This window comes from Pezoporus occidentalis, unplaced genomic scaffold, assembly GCF_034315485.1.
Source record: "Pezoporus occidentalis ecotype Australia unplaced genomic scaffold, CSIRO_AGI_Poc_V1 ctg13, whole genome shotgun sequence".
NCBI lineage: Eukaryota > Metazoa > Chordata > Aves > Psittaciformes > Psittacidae > Pezoporus > Pezoporus occidentalis.
The window spans coordinates 13,415,776-13,435,544 of NW_026913103.1; the positions used below are offsets into that span (position 1 = coordinate 13,415,776).

The 19,769-nt window shown below is 39.7% G+C and overlaps 1 protein-coding gene across 6 annotated transcripts in view; it reads right to left on the bottom strand.

Annotated features, from left to right (window-relative positions):
* GPR63 (G protein-coupled receptor 63) overlaps positions 1-19,769 on the bottom strand; it is an 81,454-nt gene that overhangs the window by 43,372 nt on the left and 18,313 nt on the right. For 2 of the 6 annotated variants that reach the window (XM_062608420.1, XM_062608421.1), the window contains exons 3-4: positions 15,959-16,036; positions 6,477-12,333 (exon numbers count right to left, since the gene is read on the bottom strand). The exons of 2 other annotated variants lie outside the window; for them this stretch is intronic. In XM_062608420.1, coding sequence (XP_062464404.1) covers positions 10,930-12,189 — 1,260 coding nt within the window. In that variant the 5' untranslated portion in view covers positions 12,190-12,333; positions 15,959-16,036 and the 3' untranslated portion in view covers positions 6,477-10,929. Of the gene's footprint in view, positions 1-5,648; positions 6,119-6,476; positions 12,334-15,958; positions 16,525-19,769 lie in introns of those variants that run through there. 2 more of the 6 variants (XM_062608422.1, XR_009962778.1) reach the window with 2 other exon arrangements.

Genomic DNA, 19,769 nt, shown 5'->3' on the forward strand with positions numbered 1-19,769 from the left:
GTTGGTAGTTTTACAGTTTAAGCTTCCTGATGCTCCTCCTCACAAGAAGATTTCTCCACACCCTGGTTTGATACTCTGCAGGTTGCCTGGGATCCCAAATACTCCGTGAGCCTCTGGAACAGAGTTATGCAGCAGCATTTTGCTGAAGACATCAAAACAGACACCTTCTGCTTTTCTAAAGGAATTGTTTGTTTGCTCATGCAGCCAATTTTGAATCCTCTACCTTTTGAACTGCATTGAACACCATTTCCTACAGAAAGGAAATCTAGGCTTTGACAAGCTCTACCTCTCAACAGTTTTAATCCACCTCAATACAAGTTTCACATAGGGGATCTGTTGAACTTTGTGATTCAGATTTTTCTCTAGATTTTTCTGGCACCTTCACTTTGTCACACCTGATTGTGAACCTCTGCCTGCTCAGACTTACTGCAGAAACATAACTTGAAATTTTCCATGCCAAATTAGTCTTGAGAATAATATGAGTTACTCCACCAGTAGCAGAACTAAGGAATCCTGGTTTCCCAGTTTACAGATTATATGTATTTGTACACCTTTTCCAACAATAACCATACATCTCTCTTAGTTCCTTATAGTTTGGGATGTAACAAAATATACCGAAGCCAGTACAAAAAATAACTGCTCTATGTCAATCCAACACAAGATTTTAAAGTAGTCCTGATAAAAAACTTTGAAAAATCCTGCAATTTTCTACAAGTTTATGACTCAAATCCCTGAAATAAAAGCATTGATAGGGATGCATAATTGACCTATGGCAACCCTCTAAAATCTTAATTGCTGCAAGAGTGCACACAATACTTTCTGTAATCAATTAATCAGACTTCCTGCAACTTACGTATTCCAAACCCATGCTTAAATGATTTAGAGCTTGTAATGAAATGAGAATATAATTTAAAAAGATAACCTATTTCTAACAGCACATTCATTTTTAACAGCCATCCGGTCACTTGATACATCTCATATAAACAGATCTAACAGAGACAGTGGTGATCTTTAAACTGAGCTGTAATGTTCCTACACAGCTCTGGATGGGAAAGATATGAGGGGTTCAGATTCCCAGACATTCCCCCCCTCCCCCCCACTATTTTCACTTCATTTACTCTGTCTGAGAAGCCATGGGGAAATTGACTCTAAAAAAAATGGTCTTTGGCCTCTCTAAAAGCTAGATCCCTTTAAACTGGGTAAGGTTTAACACTGAGAATGAGTCACCTGGAAAAGATATCCATCATACAAAATTTATGTTCCAGATACTGTACACCCTAGAAAAGGTGTGAGCCACTTTAGGTGTGAACTGAGCATAAATCCAAGGCTGAACATGACCCTTATCTGCAATTCCAGATCAGTCCAGCTCTATTTTCAAACTATTTACCTGTTTGAGTATTGAGATAGTGCTTCATGGTGGCAACATTATTCTTATTTGACAGGACATCTCCCAGAAGATCCTCCCAGCCATGAGCTGCAGAGTATTCCTTGGGCAGTAATTGACAGGATTAAGATACTCACTACATAGCACTAATCATACTATCATAGAACAGTTTGAGTTGGAAGGGACCTTAAAGATCATCTAGTTCCAGCCCCCTGCCATGGGCAGGGACACCTCCCACTACACTGGGTTGCTCGAAGCCCTGTCCAACCTGGCCTTGAACACTGCCAGGGATGGGGCAGCCACAACTTCTCTGGGCAGCCTGTACCAGCGCCTCACCACCCTCCCCCATAGTGAAGATTCTCTTCCTAATACCTGATCTAAATCTCCCCTCTTTCAGTTTAAAGCCATTACCCCTGTGCTATCACTATGTGCCCTTGTACCAAGCCCCTCTCCAGCTTTTTTGTAGGCCCCCTTTAGACATTGGAAGACTCCTATAAAGTCTCCCCAGAGCCTTCCCCAGGCTGAACAACCCCACCTCTCTGACCCTGACTCCATAGGAGAGGTGCTCCATCCCTGTGATCATCTCTGTGGCCCTTCTTTGGAGTTGTTCCAACAGGACAATGTCATTCTGTTGCGGGCCCCAGAGCTGGATGCAATACTCCAGGTGGGGTCTCACAAGAGTGTAGAGGGGAAAAATCATGTAAGATGCTAATTAGTTCAAAACCAGTTATTGATACCAGGTGTGATAGCTTTAGAGGCCTTCTCTAGAAGAAAAGAGACCCTTTAGTGAATACATGTGTTTTACTAAAGTCCTGGTTCTATGAGGAAAAGGGTCGGCATGAAATTACTCTATTAGCCCTACATGCAAAACAGTTGCATTAAATGCCTGGACACTTGTAGGACTTCAGTGTGACTAAGGCACACACACCACAGCAAGATGAAGACACTGCTGCTTCTGGGCATGCCCAAAAAACACAGCTCATGTAGCTTGGAAGTGTAAACACCTGGTGACCCTCAGTACTTCCAGGGACAGGGAAGCATCTGACCAGAGATTCTGTTCTTGGTTTTTTTTGGTTGGTTTTTTTTTATTTTATTTTATCTTATGCCTCAATTCTTATTTTATAAAAATTCAGGTAACAGCACAACTTTCCTTTGCAGTATCAGAAGAAAGGTGCATTTGAGGGAAAAAAAACAAAACCAAAACTGTGTTAAAAAGAAACTTACTGGAAAGATCAGAGCAAATGAAATATTTGGACAGGTAAGGAGACTCCTATACTAACAGTGATTTTGGACATCCTACCCTTACCTTTGGGAGTCTCACATTGATGACCAGGTATATTTATCATTAAACTCAAATATTTAGAATATTTTGCATATTTCCAGGTTGTACATATCCCACACATACCATGATTAGTGAGTTAAGTTGCATATTGATGTTTTTATTACTGTCAAGTTTAAAAACTCTATTGAACAAGTGCTGAAATTCACCTCATGCAAATTTTATGCTAGAAAACTGCATCACTTAAACAGTTACCTAAACTGAACATAAAAAGGCCAAAGGCCAAAGGAACTTTCTGCAACTTTCAAAAGATTATTGAAAGCCATTGTGGAGTTTGGGTTGGGTTTGGTTTTGATTTGATTTTTTTTCTTTTTTATCCTCAATCATGTGTACCTTGTACTTAGCAAAGCCAGTAGATAAAGCCAGGGGACTGGGTGAAATCTCTATCACCAAAAAACCTGAATATCCAGATGTGTTTTTTTACTTAAGCAAGCTGCAAATATTGTATCTCTACTCTGACACAAACCAACATTGAAAAAAAAGATTACATCATCTTCTGCTATTCAAGAAAGCACTCCTCTATTTAGTTTCACTCTGCCCTCACACCTAGAGTAACCATTCTTCTTTTAATATGGCTAACATATATTGCAGATAATCGATTTTCCCATAAGAATCGAATATGCTGAATTATATTTGGGACTTATTTTTTACCCCCTTAGTCACAGTGTGGTGTATCTCTGCATTTGAGCAGAGGCTGAATCCTGCTTTACATCAACAGTAGATAGTGATATGCTTTATGTTGATCTTTTACTCCTGTAGGAGTTTTTTATTGGCCAAACAACAGCTTTCAAGGAAGGAGACTCCAAACCAGGCCCTGTACATGGTACCATTTGTGGCCTCTCTGTCTGGGGATAATATTTCACCTTTTTTTCCACTGTGCTTTGCTTTACTTTTTGTACCTGCTGTAGTTTCAGCCCCTCAGGAGACACTCTACAGAATCTGTTGCTTAGTAATAATAATCTTCATGGAAATTAGCTTGAACTCAAAAGAATAAAGCATCTTTCATTAGTCACAGGTTTTCAGATAATAAATTCCTCAGAGAAAGTTGATTAGAAAAGCCAGCCTTCCAGAATCAAGTATCACCAATGTTGACCTAAAATGAATTACCCTCTTGAAAGTGCCATTTCTTTGTACCCCTTATGTTTGAGATTCTTTTTACCAAATACTCAGGCTCACCTTGACAATGACACTTCTAATGTGAAGTTTCATATAATTGGAATCAGCCTCAGAACAAAGCCAGAAAGAATTACTGCCGTCATACAGTCTGGCCTTTTGTATAATATAAATCATATGAATTAATTATTGTCCTAACAAAAGCCCCGCTTAAAAAAAAAACTCATAGAATTCTTTTTAAATTATTCTTTTTCATTAAAGACCTGCTTTAGTTAAAAGAACTTGTCACATGATTAGAAAGAGTGGTTACAGACCACAGAAGCACCAGAAGAGCAGCAGACCCCCACTGAGAGGGTCAGATAGGGACCTGCATCCTCTGTGCTGTGAGATGATGCATTTCTCATCAGGTAATCCCTGAACAAAACCTGAAATCCTCAGCTAGGCAGTTAGGATAATCTTTGAGGCTTCCAAGTTGCCCAGACTAGTAGGCTGCAAAGTCAGGCCCCCTCAAGTGAGTCCCTAGGCTTCTTACTTTCCATTTAGTCTCACAAATCTCTCAGTGCTCCCTCTATGTAGGCTAAGAAAACAGACAGGAGAGCAGCTCAACCAATGCAATGATGCCTTATGGATTTTTAAATTTGAAATAACAGAATAATTACCAGAACTTGGGGAAAAAAAAAAAAAAATCATGCTAGAAGGCTGGGTAATTTTAGAAGTGACTTTGTAAAGTCTTATCTACACTAGAACATGAGAAATCAAAACCCAAGTAATTAAAGGTACAAAAGTAATGCATTCTAGCTGAACAAAACTAAATCTTGTTGTAGATGCTGTTACATAGAAGCAAAACTGTTTAATTCCTTCAAACAAATTGGCCTAAACTGAGACCAGTTTACTTTTGCAGGAGAAAATACACATCATGGTTAAAAGTGCAGGTATTTTGTGCCTCTTGTCTACAAAGCACTAGAGGAAGTGAATGAAGTTCTAAATGCACAATCTTGTTTCTAGTGCAGCTATCACCAGAAATCACAAAAAAGACTACAAATGAGCAGCGGGGCTGCCTATGCTATAAATAGGTAAAATATCACAGATGTATGCCACCATATACATCTGCTTCTGCATATATCCAGAAATGCTGCAGCACTGATGGCAGTGAACACTGGAATGCTCATCTGAAACTAGAATTTACAAAATAAGCTTTACATTATCTACATCACATAAGAAAGTCTATCCATCTCTGTCTCTGACACACAGCCTGGCCCCAGTAAATCAAAAGGAGACACTGTTAAATTTGTTGCAGCTGTGATTATACCCCTTTGGAGATCAGATTAACTGACTCTTGGAGGAATTACTGTCATCTCTCACTAGACCTTCTCTTTTGACAGACAGGGCAGTGTTAGTGGAATTCCTACTCATGTTGGTGAACAGGTTTAATTTTATTTCAGGTCAACCACAGAGGTTTGAACACCAGTAATCTACTAAAGGCAGAGCACCAATTAAATGAGGAGTATGTCTCATTATTTGCTATGTTCTGCACCCACACACCAGCAAAGCTGCTTATATAGACATGATAATAAAGTAAAACAGGAACAAGTTCTACTTTGATATTTATGAATACTGTCACTTATCTGTGGTACTGTTAGTGATGTGATATCAAGCTACATTCGCTGTCATATAATAAAGTAGAATAAAACCCAATATTCCGTGCATAAAGTATCCATAACTCCCTCTGTAGAGGGCAGTTGATTAGCATCACCCATTACAACTCACGTTTTCCTTCAATACACAGCTCTTCCCCCTGCCCCGCCTCATATCCAAGCAGAGTGGTGGCTGTCTTCATTTTTGTTTGAGCAGTCCGTATGAAATTTTGTCCTGGTGGATGCTAACCAGATAGTGTGCCACAGAGAAACAGATCAGCTAAAGGATACTTACTCAGCCATGAACTGGCTATGGACTGTTGTAGCTCTGTTGCCAAAAGAATAGAACTTGTAATTCTACTAGGGATTAAACCAGAACCCTGCACTAGCACTAGTGGCAAATATACATGTTTCTGTAACTGCTCTTCCCTGACAGCCCTAATCTTATAACCAAAGGTGTTAAAACTCGCCTTCAGCCTGTTACAGATGGTCCAAACCTATACTCAAGATGTGAGGGAGTGGCACTGGGTGAAAGAGGTTTCCTGGCTCTGCAGCTTCTCCAGGCACTTCCACCTGTTCCTGCCAGCGGCATCAATATCTTCTGCCACTGGCATACTTGCTGCGACACAGCAGCACAGAAAGCACTACCTTGGGGAGGGCACCAGGACAGGAGGAGGGATTAAGAAGTGGTTGTTGCAGAGGCAGGGGGAAAGAGTCTCAAATTTAGGTATGTGGGCAGCCGAGCAGAGCCATTCCTAAGCAACTGGAAACATGCATCCCCTTTCAGGTGTTCTTCAGGGACATGTCTTGACCCTTTATCATTTAGAGAAATTACTCCAGCAGGATATTTTTTAAATCATTAGCAAGCTGAAAACTTCCCCAAAACAGTCAAGATGCTGAACATTTTTCATTCTACTAATATGAGGAATAATCCATCACATACAAATATGCAGCACTTGAATCATAAAGGTCACTGTCTTGTGCTGAAATGAATCATGCCATGCAGTACCACTGCCTGTTTTATTTATTGCACAGTAAGATGATCTTAATTAATCAGTCATAGCTAAAGGTAGTACACCCAGCCCAGGCAGCAGTTTTAGGAAAATTATTTTCTTTTTAGGCTCTCTCTTTTCCTGGATGTTATTTCATTTGTTTTAGATAGACTGACACATCTCTACTCCAATATCTCAGAAGAGAATATTCTGTAAATTCTTTATACAAGAAACATATTGGCTTAAAGAAAACCACCTAAATCAGGCAAACAACCTTTGTTATTTAAGATATGGATAAAGTGTCTAAAACTGAAAATAAATCCAAAAAGCCTGCAAATGAGCAAAGATAGAGCAATTCTACAGACTTTTGCTACATTTTTGGAGAATGCTCATGTTTATTTTTTCTTTTTTGTTTGTTTCTCGGGTATTTTCACAGATGCAATATATACAGAAAAGAGAATGCCATTCTACTTAATAGCTTGTTTTAAAATAGTAATTCAAGTTTCTTCACATCAGAAAATGACTACTCCTCAAAAAAATATCAAACCAGTTGATAATGGCGAAGTAGTGACTCCTGGAAAATTGGATTTAAGAAATTTCTCACCATTCCAACTGCAACAAACTTGTGCTCTGAATTTTTATTTTTCCACACAAAATTAAATCAAAATCTCTTTCAAGGAGGGCATTGTTGAATGATTTGAGAATTAAAATCCTCAAACAGTTGCAGAAAGACCACCGAAATCTTCCAGTTGTTTATGCATATGTCCAAATAAAAGAAACTATGAGAGCATTAAGCACACAAGTGAAAAAAAATAGTAACAGAAAACAGAAACAGTAAGAGGCAAAACAAGTTTCTTCTCTATATACATATTTTTACATGAATAACAAATGTCAAAGATACACAACTTAGTACAAAAGAATCATTTTAGCAGTCAATTTGTACAAATGAGTCTTGTGTAAGCAGCATGCTTTAACAGAATGAATTAAACTGCAACATAATTGAAAATACATTCATTTCAATCCTCCAGACCGAAGATTTCTGAAAATATAATGGGAGAATAACAGTTTAGTAATGAGTATAATTTCTGAAGAGGAAGAAAATTACAGTTCCCCAGTAGAATCAGGAAAGATCAATTTCCGTTTTAAAATCGTTGGTGTTGGTCAAGCCCACTAAAATGCCTCCGTAGCCCCAATCCAACCAACACATGTGTTTTAACATTACAGACAGCAAGGTTATGGTGATCTTGGCAGGATCCCAGACAGCAAGACTAAGTTTAGTGGCTTCCAACTTGGTCCTAGGACTTCAGCTGTAATTAGCAAGGCACTGTTCTAAAGACCCTGTACTAGACACAATAGCTCAAATGGATCTGTAAACACATCATTACCCTGGGGATACTTCTATGCTACCTTGTTTCTTTTTTTCTTGAACACCCTTTTGTTCACTGTATGCTCTGATCACCTCTAAAACCAGCTAAGTGTGAGTACTGTATCACCAAGTAAGTCATCTCTGAATTTGGGCCACTCAGTTTGGGTTTCTTTTTTCCAAGTATCCGCAGATGCAGCTCTGAGTGGAAACCCTGTTATAGACAGTGTAAACAAGCACTAAATTATCAAGATAAATTAACCTCCTTTGATGTTTGCAATTTCTACTTCACAGCCAGTACTTTATCAGAGATTATGAAATCCCAACAGAATGTTTTCCCCTCCCCTTTCAAGAAAGTAATTTCACTAACCTTCCTGTATTACTCATCTTCTTTACTTTTTGAATTACCATGTTTTACAACATTCATTCAAACAATTTACATTATAGCTCTGGAAGACAGCAAAAATACCTGTTCCTGCCATCTTAGACAGTGTATGCTTTCACTCTATTACATTAGCTTTAAATACAATTTTGCTGCTTTCAGAGAAAAACAGGCATGACAGCTCTGGAACAGAAAATCCATACTAACCAGGTCATAAACTTCCACTATCAATGTAAATGTAATGCAGAAATAAATCTATACCGCAAAGACAAGCTAAAACACTCTGGTTTACAGAAGAACTCCTTTACTGCCTGTCATTCTGATGAGAAAAATCCATACCATGATCAGTGAAGTTGACAAGGAACTTACAGCACACGTATCAATAGCACCGCCACTGCCTGGGTGCCTTTACATGTAACCCATAACCTCAGCTAGCAGCTTTAAAAAAAAAAATAAAATAAATTACTAAGTTCAAAATTGTTCCTATTATACTCCTAAAATATAAATATTGCCAACACTTTCACTGCTTGTTGTTGAAGAAGAGAACAGAGATAACTGTTTACTCAGTTCTTCACTGAAGACCTAAATAAAATCTGGGGTGTAAATGCTTACTTGACTTCAGAAATTAAGCAGTCCTTGGACATCCACACAGAACAGGGCACCTCCTTCATACACATGGATATAAGCATGAAGGAAATGCCCTATACTGTGTAGATAGATAGAAATGGGTAAAATTGCTATTACTTGCTCACCTGGTACGAGAACAATGAAGAGGTCCTCATGCTTTGGGGTACTGAGTGACAGATAGAAGCAAGAGAAGCTCAAACCCTGGTTGGCAAGTTTGGTGTACATTAATCCTGTTCTGCAGGCATTCTTCCCCAGCCTCAGAGCAACTGGTGATGGGGGGGGGGGAGGTGTCACTTCAAGGCCCAAACCTTAGTCTTAATTTTACTTGCCTTAAATATTTATTTAGCAGATTTAAAAAAAAAAAAAAAAAAAAAGCTGAGTCTGGATTGCTATCATCAAGGAAAACCTTTGCCTTTCTGCTTTCCAGGCAGGTACTGAGATAGCCTGACATTAATCATAACAGTGATCTGGCATTTCAATGAGAGAAGCTGATGCCTAATAGATGAGAACAGCAGAGTAAAATCTTGAGTCAGATAACAGTATAGAGGAAAAAAGTCAATGTAAAGTAGGATGGGGGGGGGAAATGGAGAATTCAACTTGCATCCACAGCAAACACTGCTGGCCAACTGTTATAAGGAATAATAGCTTTAAACTGAAAGAGGGTAGATTTAGATCAGGTTATTAGGAATAAATTCTTCACTGTGGGATGCAACAGGTTTCCCAGAGAAGTTATGGATGCTCCATCCCTGCCAGTGTTCAAGGCCAGGTCAGACGGGGCTCGGAGCAACCTGGTCTAATGGAAGGTGTCTTTGCCCATGGCAGGGGGGTTGGAACTAGATGAACTTCCAAGTTCCCTTCTAACACAAGCCATTCTACGATTATCAGTTTATGGTTTCAGCCTAATACTTAAACTGGAAAAGAAGCTGAGGATTTTTTTCCCTGTAATTACTATTAAGACTAAGTCCTAGTCTCAACTATGATTCATGTGCTATCTATTTGCTGGTTTACTATTTCTAATTCTATCCCAATGAATGCCTGACAGCATGATTTCAGAGCACAACTAGCCTTACATGAGCTCCAAGCAGAAACAGCATTATACCAACAGAGTGTAAATTGCAGGCCCAAAGTCACAATTTCAGATAGGTTCTCAGGCATACCATCAGGTTTAGATAGCTCGTAACAGCCTAAACTAACAACTACAACCACCCTTTCCCCTGGGATAATTTTCACATGAGCTCTATTTTTCTACATTTTATGTTAGTCTAAGCCTCCGGACATGGTATTTTCATCCCTTTCTTTCCTCCATTTTTTCCTTCCAACTCCCCTGATAACAGAGCAGTTAATGTTACATGTGATAATTGTTAGAAAAACAGTGAATCTTTGACTGTAGGTGTAGCTATACCAACATAAATTGCCCTCCTAGAGCTTACACTGGTCCTTCATTGAAATTCAGCAATATAACAAATAATGATAATAATACCCCTTCAATACAGAACAAAATATTCCAATGAACAAATTCCATAGTAAATTTTGTAAAGTGCACAAAAAATATTAATGAAAGTATTAAAGTAAAGATTAAAAAAAAGGAAGAAGTTCTCTAGTGTCACCATGAAAACTTCTGAAATATTGTTAAAATTAAATAGGAGTAATCTAATGAGACTTTTTGGCTCCAATATATTGGCAGACAGCAGCAACATTTTTCAGAGAAATTACACTAACTAAATACACTGTATCTTAGCAGCATACAAAAAAAAAAAAGTCGCTACAATTAGATGGAATTGCAGGCCTAGTAAGCCTAAACCTGACAAAATGTTACAAATGTGTTTTTCATTTAAAAGAATGGATTTCCATGGAATCCTAGAGGTAACATTTGTTATTTTGTTTACATTGTATTCTGGTAGTAAACCCAAGTATAACTAACCACTTTCCCTCCCTCTATCTTACCTCCCAAAATTGCACAGAGTACTGGGAAAATTAAGTAAGTTATAAGATATGGCCACACTGAAAAAGCCATATTAAACAAAATAAAATTCAACCTAAAGCCTAAAAAAAAATAAACCCAGAAAATAACAATCATTGTCAAACAACTGCAGCTTCACACTACCGACCGATGCTCCCCACACACATAGATGGCACTCGGTCGAATGCGCCGTCTTGTATGGCCAGGTAGCTGTGGCAAAAACTTGAAGTATTTGGGCATCAAGTCCAAGCATGCATCATGAAACTTCTTAATCCTCCAGTAGTATATCAGTGGGTTCAGTGCAGACTTGAGGTAGCAGAGCCAAAGGAGCCAAGTGCTTATCTCAAAGAAGTTGTGCTTGTAGTAGAAGTGGCTGTTGAATGTGGCTATAAGGCTGTAAGTGGTGAAGGGTGCCCAACAGACTATGAAGACAAGGAACAAAATCAAGATGGTTGTGAAGGCACGAGTTTTAAAGCTCATATCAATATTCATCTGAAAAGGTCTCTGTAAGCTCATGAGACCAAGTTTGCTGGCCTGGCTGAGACATATGCTATCAGGGTGGCTATGGATACGAACTGCATTGTGGCGGACGGTGTTGAGTATGCCCATAAAAGAATACAGCATTACCAGGAATGGAATAAAAAAAGAAATTAGCAAGATAACGATCACGTAGGCTCGGTAACCTGGGCTTGTCGAGTAGCCAAAGACACACTGAGGTGCTCTTGAGGGTATCTGCAGATTAGGATTCCCTACTGATAATGGAAAAGCAACAACAAAAGATGCTGCCCAGGAAAGTACAATGAGAATCTTTGCACGGTAAGGGTTCAGTTTATCTTGCCTCTGAACTATGATAAGAAATCGGTCAATACTAATAATAAGAAGAATGGCTACCCCCTCTATGACAAAAAGCCAGAAGAACATGGCAGAGACTCTGCAGAATATATCCCCAAAAATCCACTGAGTGGTAATGATTGTTACCAGAGCAAAAGGCATGTTCAGCACTGCCAGCAGCATGTCTGCAAAAGCCAGGCTTGCTAAGAGAATGTTAATTGCAGACCTCATAGCTGCCTTCTGGTAGACCATGAGGCAAACAACAAAGTTTCCAAGGAAAGAAACCAATAGGATAAATATCATAGCAGCAGAAAGAATGATCTGGAGTGGCAAACTCAAGCTCCTGAAAACTTCCTGCGATGGCAGGATAGCTGTAGCATTCACCAGAAAAGTACTTCTCTCAGTGGTGAGTACAGCACCTGAACCATATCTCGACGGCTGTGTTGTGCCACTACGAAGCAAGAACTGTGGAGTGGTAAAATTCATATAAGCATTTTCATAAACAATAAAAGTAGCATTTGAGGTCCCAGAGTGGGCCAGCGTCAACATTGCTGAGAAAACCATTGCTTCAGGAGAAATGAAAGCAGAACCAAAGATCTTCAAGGCATTTCATCTTGCTCAGGCAGTATCTTATTCCTGGTCATTTAGCAAATCAAAATTCAAAGTCTGAAAGCATCAAAGTTCTTATATTTGTGTCAGTATTTCCATCTGCAAAAGAATGGAGAAACAGGATAAATATTGCAAAGTGGACTGTATACAGGAATGTAAAACTAGGTTACACCTTCATTCAAGGAGTCATGGTACTAGGAACAGCAATCTGGATAAAGAAATCTAAAGAAATCTGAAACCAATGGGAACCAAACAATTGCTCTGCTTTCCTTTATGACAAAGGGATCCTTCATATATATTTGCACTTCAGGTCAACAGAATTTACTTAAGCAGAAGTCATGGGAGTCTCATAATGTTTGGTGTTTTTCTTACAGACCCTGCTCTGGTAGTCTTGCTGATACTGTACAATACTCTCACTCGCTGACTTTTTTCTACCATAACCAGGACTGGAAAACTTTGTTTGAAAACAAACTTAACTGATGAAGAGAGAATAAATCAAATCAGTATCGTTATTTAAATCTCATGATTTTTAAGCTAACTTCATGATTTTGTTATGAAATTGCCTACAGCTGAACACTTCAATATTTCCAAACAGCTTAAATAATATCAGTATCGCCTATCTGCCCATTTGGTAAACATGGAAAAGCCTCCCTATCTGAGAAATCCTAAATAATACAGGATCTTTAGTACCATGTCAGTCAGCTGCAGCAGATGCCTTAGGAAAAATATGTAAAACATCCTAATCTGTTATTAATTATTAAATAACTTGTCCACAGGATTAAAGTATTTCTCAATTTGTTTCATTTAGTTACTGACTCATATCAAGGTGCAGGAAACTAGCTATTCTTCAGTTGCTACAATCCTTCCCCCTGCAGCAAGCTTTCCTGCTTTCACTGGTCTAGACATGTCCTTGTTAATTCATCTTGGTATTCCACATAATTTAACCACATGCACACTCTTTTTCCTTGTAAATCTAATCCTTTGACCTTCTGCTGAACTTCCTCCCTCCTCATTTTGCTGATAAAATCAAACATTTCTTTTTATAGTTTGTGTACTGTTTTGTTGTACTATTATTGTGTCTATTGTATTATGACATGTACTGCTCTTAGAGACAAATAAAATGCAAAGGAATTGTCTCCCCTTTTCAGTGCTACTTCCTCTCCTCTATCTTGGACTACTAAATTAAATGCTCCCAGAGTACTCTGGCACCTGATCAAGCAGGAAACGAGAAAGATTCAATGCTCAGAAACATAAAGTGGAATTCACCTCATTCATTCTGGATGAGTGTAACAGTCACTTTCAAGCTGTCTTAGTGTGTTTAGTCAGAAGAGGATTATAGGCATCTTCAGAGGGCAATCTATCTCCTCCATCTCTGCACATGGTGACCAAGAAGCTTTTATCTGGCAACACAAATCCTGCCTGTATTTTGGAGGTTCTGGGTAATACTTCACCAACAAAGAAATGGACTTTAAGAGAACAAAGTCCCCGGTTTGGACTTCCAGTGATCCAAATGCAAGCCTGTCCAGGCTGCTGCCAAGAATTCATCAAGGAACAGCAGTACTATGACCTCCTCCTCTCATTCCATAGAAAAGCTATTCCCTTCTTACCTGCAAGCTCCTATCAACTAGATGATTTCCAGGGCCAGACCATCTTCTGCATTTTTTCCAACACAAATTATTAACCTCTCTCTTGCAATTTTCAGCAATATCAGAGGATACTACTATAAATATCCTAATATCATTGAGTCTGTGGTGGGTTGACCCTGGATAGACACTAGGTTTCCTCCCACCACAGCAGCTCTATCACTCCCCCTCCTCGGCTGGACATGAGAGGGAATGGCTCATGGGGAGAGAGAACGAAATGGAGGTATCACTCACCAATTACCATCACAGAAAAAAACGGACTTGACTAGGGAAATTAATTCATTACCAATCAAAAATCAGAGAAGGATAACGAGGAAAAAAAAAAAAAAAATCTAAAACATACCCCTCCTTTCTTTCTGTGCTCAACTTTGTTCCTGCACTGGGAGAAGAGGGATGGGGGTTGCAGTCAGTTCATCACACACTGTTTCTGCTGCTCCTTCCTCCTCAGAGGAGAGGACTTCTCACACTCTTCCCCTGCTCCAGCATGGGTTCCTTCCATAAGGTGCAGTTCTTCAGGAACAGACTGCTAGAGCATGGGCTCCCCATAGGGGTCACAAGTCCTGCCAGCAAACCTGCTCCAGTGGGGGCTCCTTCCTCTACGGGGCCACAGGTATGGCCAGGAGCCTGCTCCAGCATGAGCTTCCCATGGGATCACAGCTTCTTTGGGCATCCACCTGCTCTCGTGTGGGGTCTTCCACAGGCTGCAAGTGAGTATCTGTTCCTCCATGGACGTCCATGGGCTGCAGAGGGACAGCCTGCCTCACCATGGTCTGCACCACATGCTGCAAGAGTATCTCTGCTCCAGTGCCTGGAGCACCTCCTCCCCTCCTTCACTGACCCTGGTGTCTGCAGAGCTGTTTCTCTCACAGTCTCACTCCTCTCTCTGGCTGTAATTGCTCCTGCACAGTAACTTTTTCCCCTTCTTAACTATGTGATCCCAAAGTTGCTACCACCATCAATGATGGGCTCAGCCTTGGCCAGTAGTGAGTTTGCCTTGGAGCTGGCTGGCATTGACTCTATCAGTCACAGGGAAAGCTTCTACCAGCTTCTCATAGAACCGGCCCTTGTAGACCCCTCTGCCAAAACCTTCCATGAAAACCAAGAGTGCCATGGTTTAAGCCCAGCTGGTAACTCAGCACCATGCAGCCACTCACCCCCCTCCTTTCTCCTGCCGGCCCCCCCCCCCATCTCCAGGCAGGAAGAAGGGGGAGAACTGAAAGAATGTAAACCCCAAGGGGAGAGAATACAAAAAAGGGAAGGGGGGGGGACGACAGACAAAACCCAAACCAATACACAAGCGATGCACAATACAATTGCACACCACCTGCTGACCAATACCCAGCCCAACTCACAGTGATCCAGGCTTTCTGGGTTAACTCCCTCCAGTTTATATACTGGGCATGATGTGCTGTGGTATGGAATTCCCCTTTAGCTAGTTTGGGCCAGGTGTCCTGTCTCTGCTTCCTCCCAGCTTCCCGTGCCCCTCCTCACTGGCAGAGCATGAGACTGAAAAGTCCTGGATTAGGGTAAGCATTATTTAGCAACAACTAAAACACTGGTGTGTTATCAGCATTGTTCTCAGACTAAAGCCAAACCACAGCACTGCACCAGCTACTAGGAAGAAGAAAAATAACTTTCCAGCTGAACCCGGGATACAGAGTAATACAAATTCCACTTTCTAGAGGTCTTCCTGCTTGAACGGAAGGGAATGTAATAATTTTCTTGTTTATCCTATATTTCAAAGATTGTTAAACTCAGCAAGAGTATACTAAGCTATGTATGTTGACATTTCACAAAAATGACAAATTTTGTTAACTTTAGTCTAGATTTTCCTTTTCTCTCCATTCAGCCCCTCTAATTTTTATTTTACAGTAACTCTTCTAGAGAAAGTCTTAATGCTAATTACAGGCTAAAGTATATAAAGTAGCCAAAATTTCTCTCTTCAGTCTTTATAAACCTTTCTTTACTAGTTGTCTTTAACATATTTGTTAGAATAAAATCCGTAACCAACAGCAGAAAGGTTAACATAGCTTTCCAGAACAAATAAGCAAGGATTTTAACAATGAACATGAAAATCTCACCCAAAGTTCCTCCAAGGTTTACAATTCCACTAGCCAAGAACACTGAAGAGGGAAGGAAGCTGTAGCATTCTGCAGGGACTGCAAAAGAGCATAAATTCAACAAATAATTCTGGATTTAAAATCATGGAGTACAGAAAATTAGATCCCTGGGGCAGTGTCTTTTAGAGCTCTGCAAGCAGTAAGCCAGCAAAGGTATGTTTTGCATTTCAGGTTGGTTTTGACAAGGTCTTTCCACCAAGGCTCTGAAAGAAACTAATCTGCCACTAGAGAAATATAAAGCCCTCTCACAGACAATAATCAGTTTAAAATAGGAAACGAAGGAGCAGTTAGTTTTGCAGTGGAAAAAAGGTCCGCAGAATGATCCTACAAAGATAACCTATACTGGGGCTCACACTCTTCAACCTACAGGCGAAAAGAGGCAAATGTGAAACCACAACATTTGCTGATGATGAACATGAACTGTTTTTCAGAGCAATTTAATAAAAACAAAGGTCAACTATAAACAGGTACAGATGGATCTTATGACAGTTAGTGACAAGCTAATAGACTGCCAGATAAAATTCAGTGTTACTAGAAGCAAAGCTATGCATGCACAGAAAAAAAGTTATAGGTACAGTAATAGATGCTAAGCCAATAATTACCATCCAGAAGACAGACAGATCTTCAAGTTTTGATAGTCTATGAAAAAGTGTTCAGAATTGTTAGCAAAGAAACAGAGAAGAAAAGCAGGAGCTACCTACATACACCATAAATTCATATGCAGTACCTGCTACAATACACTTCTATGGCACATCTCATCCTCAGTGCTATATTCAGTTCTGCTCCACCTGATGTCTATTCAAAAGTGACTGAAAAAAGGTATCATAGAGGTCTACAGAATTATTAGTGGCACAGGGAAATGAATTATTGTTGTCTCTTACAAGAATAGGAAAACCAAAGGAATCACAAAATCCCAGAGTGACTGAGGTTGAACAAGTCCTCTACAGGTCATCTTGTCCCACCCCACCGTTCCATCATGGCCTCCTAGAGTCAGTTGCCCAGGACCATGTCCAGACAGCTTCTGAGTATTTCCAAGGTTGAATACTCTACAACCTGTCTGGGCAACCTGTGCCTGTGCCGAGTCACACTCACAACGGAAAAGCTTTCCTGATACTTAGGACAAACCTCCTGTGTTTCAGTTTGTGTCCATTGCCTCTGGTCCTGTCACTGGTTATCACTGAAAAGAGCCTGGCTCTGTCCCCTTTGCACTCTCCCTATGGGTATTCATACACACTGATAACATCCCCCTGAGCTTTCTCTCTTCCAAGCTAAACAGTCCCAGTTCTCTCAGGTTTTCCCTCAGAGAAGAGATATTCCAGTCTCTTCATCATCTTTGTAGCCCTTCATTGGGCTCTTTCCAGTATGTTCATCTCTTTAAACATATTTATGGCACACAGCTCTGCACTCCGATTTATAAAGTTCAACAAAACCTTAGATGACAGCATGCATCATAAAAGCCCTAAAGAGGAAAAACAAAAAAAACCACACCACAAAAATCGAACAAAAAACCCCACAATCGCACCCAAACGCCCCCCCCCCCCCAAAAAAAAAAGAAAAAACAAAACAAAAAACAAACTCCCCCACACTACAACCCCCAAAACAACTGCAAATGTTCCGGTGTTCCAAGGTAAAAAAATAAAAAATAAAAATAAAAAAAAAAAAAATCAAAGTTTTAGAAAATACTGCTTTATCACAAATTGTCCTTCTAAACACAAGGAACCAGACCAGAAGCACATGTGTTTTGCACCATTTATTTAGTCAAAAAGATTGTGCTACCCTGCATTCCTCAAGCCAGTAGCATCCAGTATATAGCAAAGTAAAAAGGCCTCTCAGGTGTCTATAGACTATTCCTAACAAATCCAGAAAAAGTGACTAAGAAAACTAATTTCATGTATGTTGTCTTACTATCCCAGCTCTCTAAACAAACAGCTACCTCCTGCTTTGTGCTTTCTCCCTCCTCAGTGCGAAGCTTCTATGGTTTTCTGCACAGCATTAAGAGAAGGGGAGGATAATGAACTCATGCAAGCTGCTGCCTGGACCTAGCCAAGTGCTTAAATTTGGGAAGGGAGTGTTAGCCATTTGACTGTTGCATAAGTCATCAGCCCTCTCTTCTTTTCAAGAAGGAACAAAAGAGTGAGGGATGATCAGCTGTTACAAAGACACCTAATCTAACAAGATAACTGCAGGCTTTGGATCCCAGGTAGAAAGAAACTCTTAAGTGTTGTTCCTGTGCTCACTGCTTCCTGATGGTTTCCCAGCAGCACCCTTCTCTCTATTACTCTGTTTATCACTCTGAGGTATGAAATCTCTCCATGCACCGCATACTGAATCTGCATGCTCAAATGTGTGTTGGAGTTACACTTATCTAACCTTGCAGGCAACTTAATAACGCTTTTTCTTGGCTATCATCCTTCGTAAAAGTGACTGGCAATTCAGACCATAAATTCAAGTCATTTCAGTCCTCACTTGCTGTTCGAGAAAGACAGATCCTGTCATTTCAAAGCCAGAGTCACTGCTGAATGGCAATCACATACCTTGTAAAAGACAACCATGCTTTGGTAGTTTAAATGGGTAAGCTTATTGATGGTCAAAGTACTCAAGCAAGAGGCAGATACCTTTTTGTCACAGCACTCTCACTTTTGGAACATGTACTCTCACTGATTCTTTTCAGATGCAGAAAAGCTTCACACAATCACTTTTTTCCATTTCAGTCCTGAAAATTACTGGGTATGCACACTTTCTCTCAAGCAAGGTTCTCACTCATATGCAACTTTCTTTTTATAGAACATAATAGACACAATTATTTCAATGAAGTACACACTTAAAGCTAAGTAACACAAATTTTATTCATCAAATATAATTATTGCTAGAACTATGGTGTCTGTTTTTAACAGCTTTTGAAGCTAAAAGGTTTCCGTTCAAAATTTGGATAGCATGCTCAACCAGAAATGGAAGATTAGATCTTACATGAAAAGCCAACATCAGTCAAAACCAGTAAGTCCAACATAGACAAAACAGGGAACATAACAGTGCCATAATAAGTTTATGTTTGATACAGATCAACACACTGTGAACAGCTGCCAAAATGTTCAATGATTTAACTGCTAAAAGTAAGCATATTTTCAGTACTGCCCAGCACCAAGATTTGGTCCAGCACACAGAAATCATTCTTATTCAAAAAACCTGAAGCCAGCAATGAGTGGTACAGTGATCTTTCTTACTTCTCAGGGATGTTTTAAGTGCTCATAAATGGGAAATTTCTGCATGATTTATAGTTGCTATCAATGGTTTTATTTCAAAGGTAAAATTTGGCAAAAACAATTGTTGCAGCATAAAAAACCCCAACCAAACCAACATTAAAAAATATTCTTAGGGGAAAAAGGGATAAAGTCAGCAACAAACACGAAGGCCATGAGCTTATTTTGTTTTCAAAAAGAGTTACATGTTGGTAGAAAATACTAAAGTATACTCTGACACCCTATTATTGTAGAAAGCACCCCAGGACATACTCCACTCACAACAGGAATCAAGCAGTTTCTTGTGCCATTAAGTAGAGGCAGGAATCTATTGCAATAGAGTCCCTTTTGCTAAAGCCAGCGCAAACAATGAGTCAGAGCACGAATCAGCAGGGACAATGCTCTTACTCACCTAACTGTTCCTCCTAAAAGGAACTAGCAATTTTCAGTTTTAATACCTATTTACATATCCTAAATTGAAACTAATAAACCACACTGCATGAGCAGATGACCCATGAAACTATTCACAAGAGGCA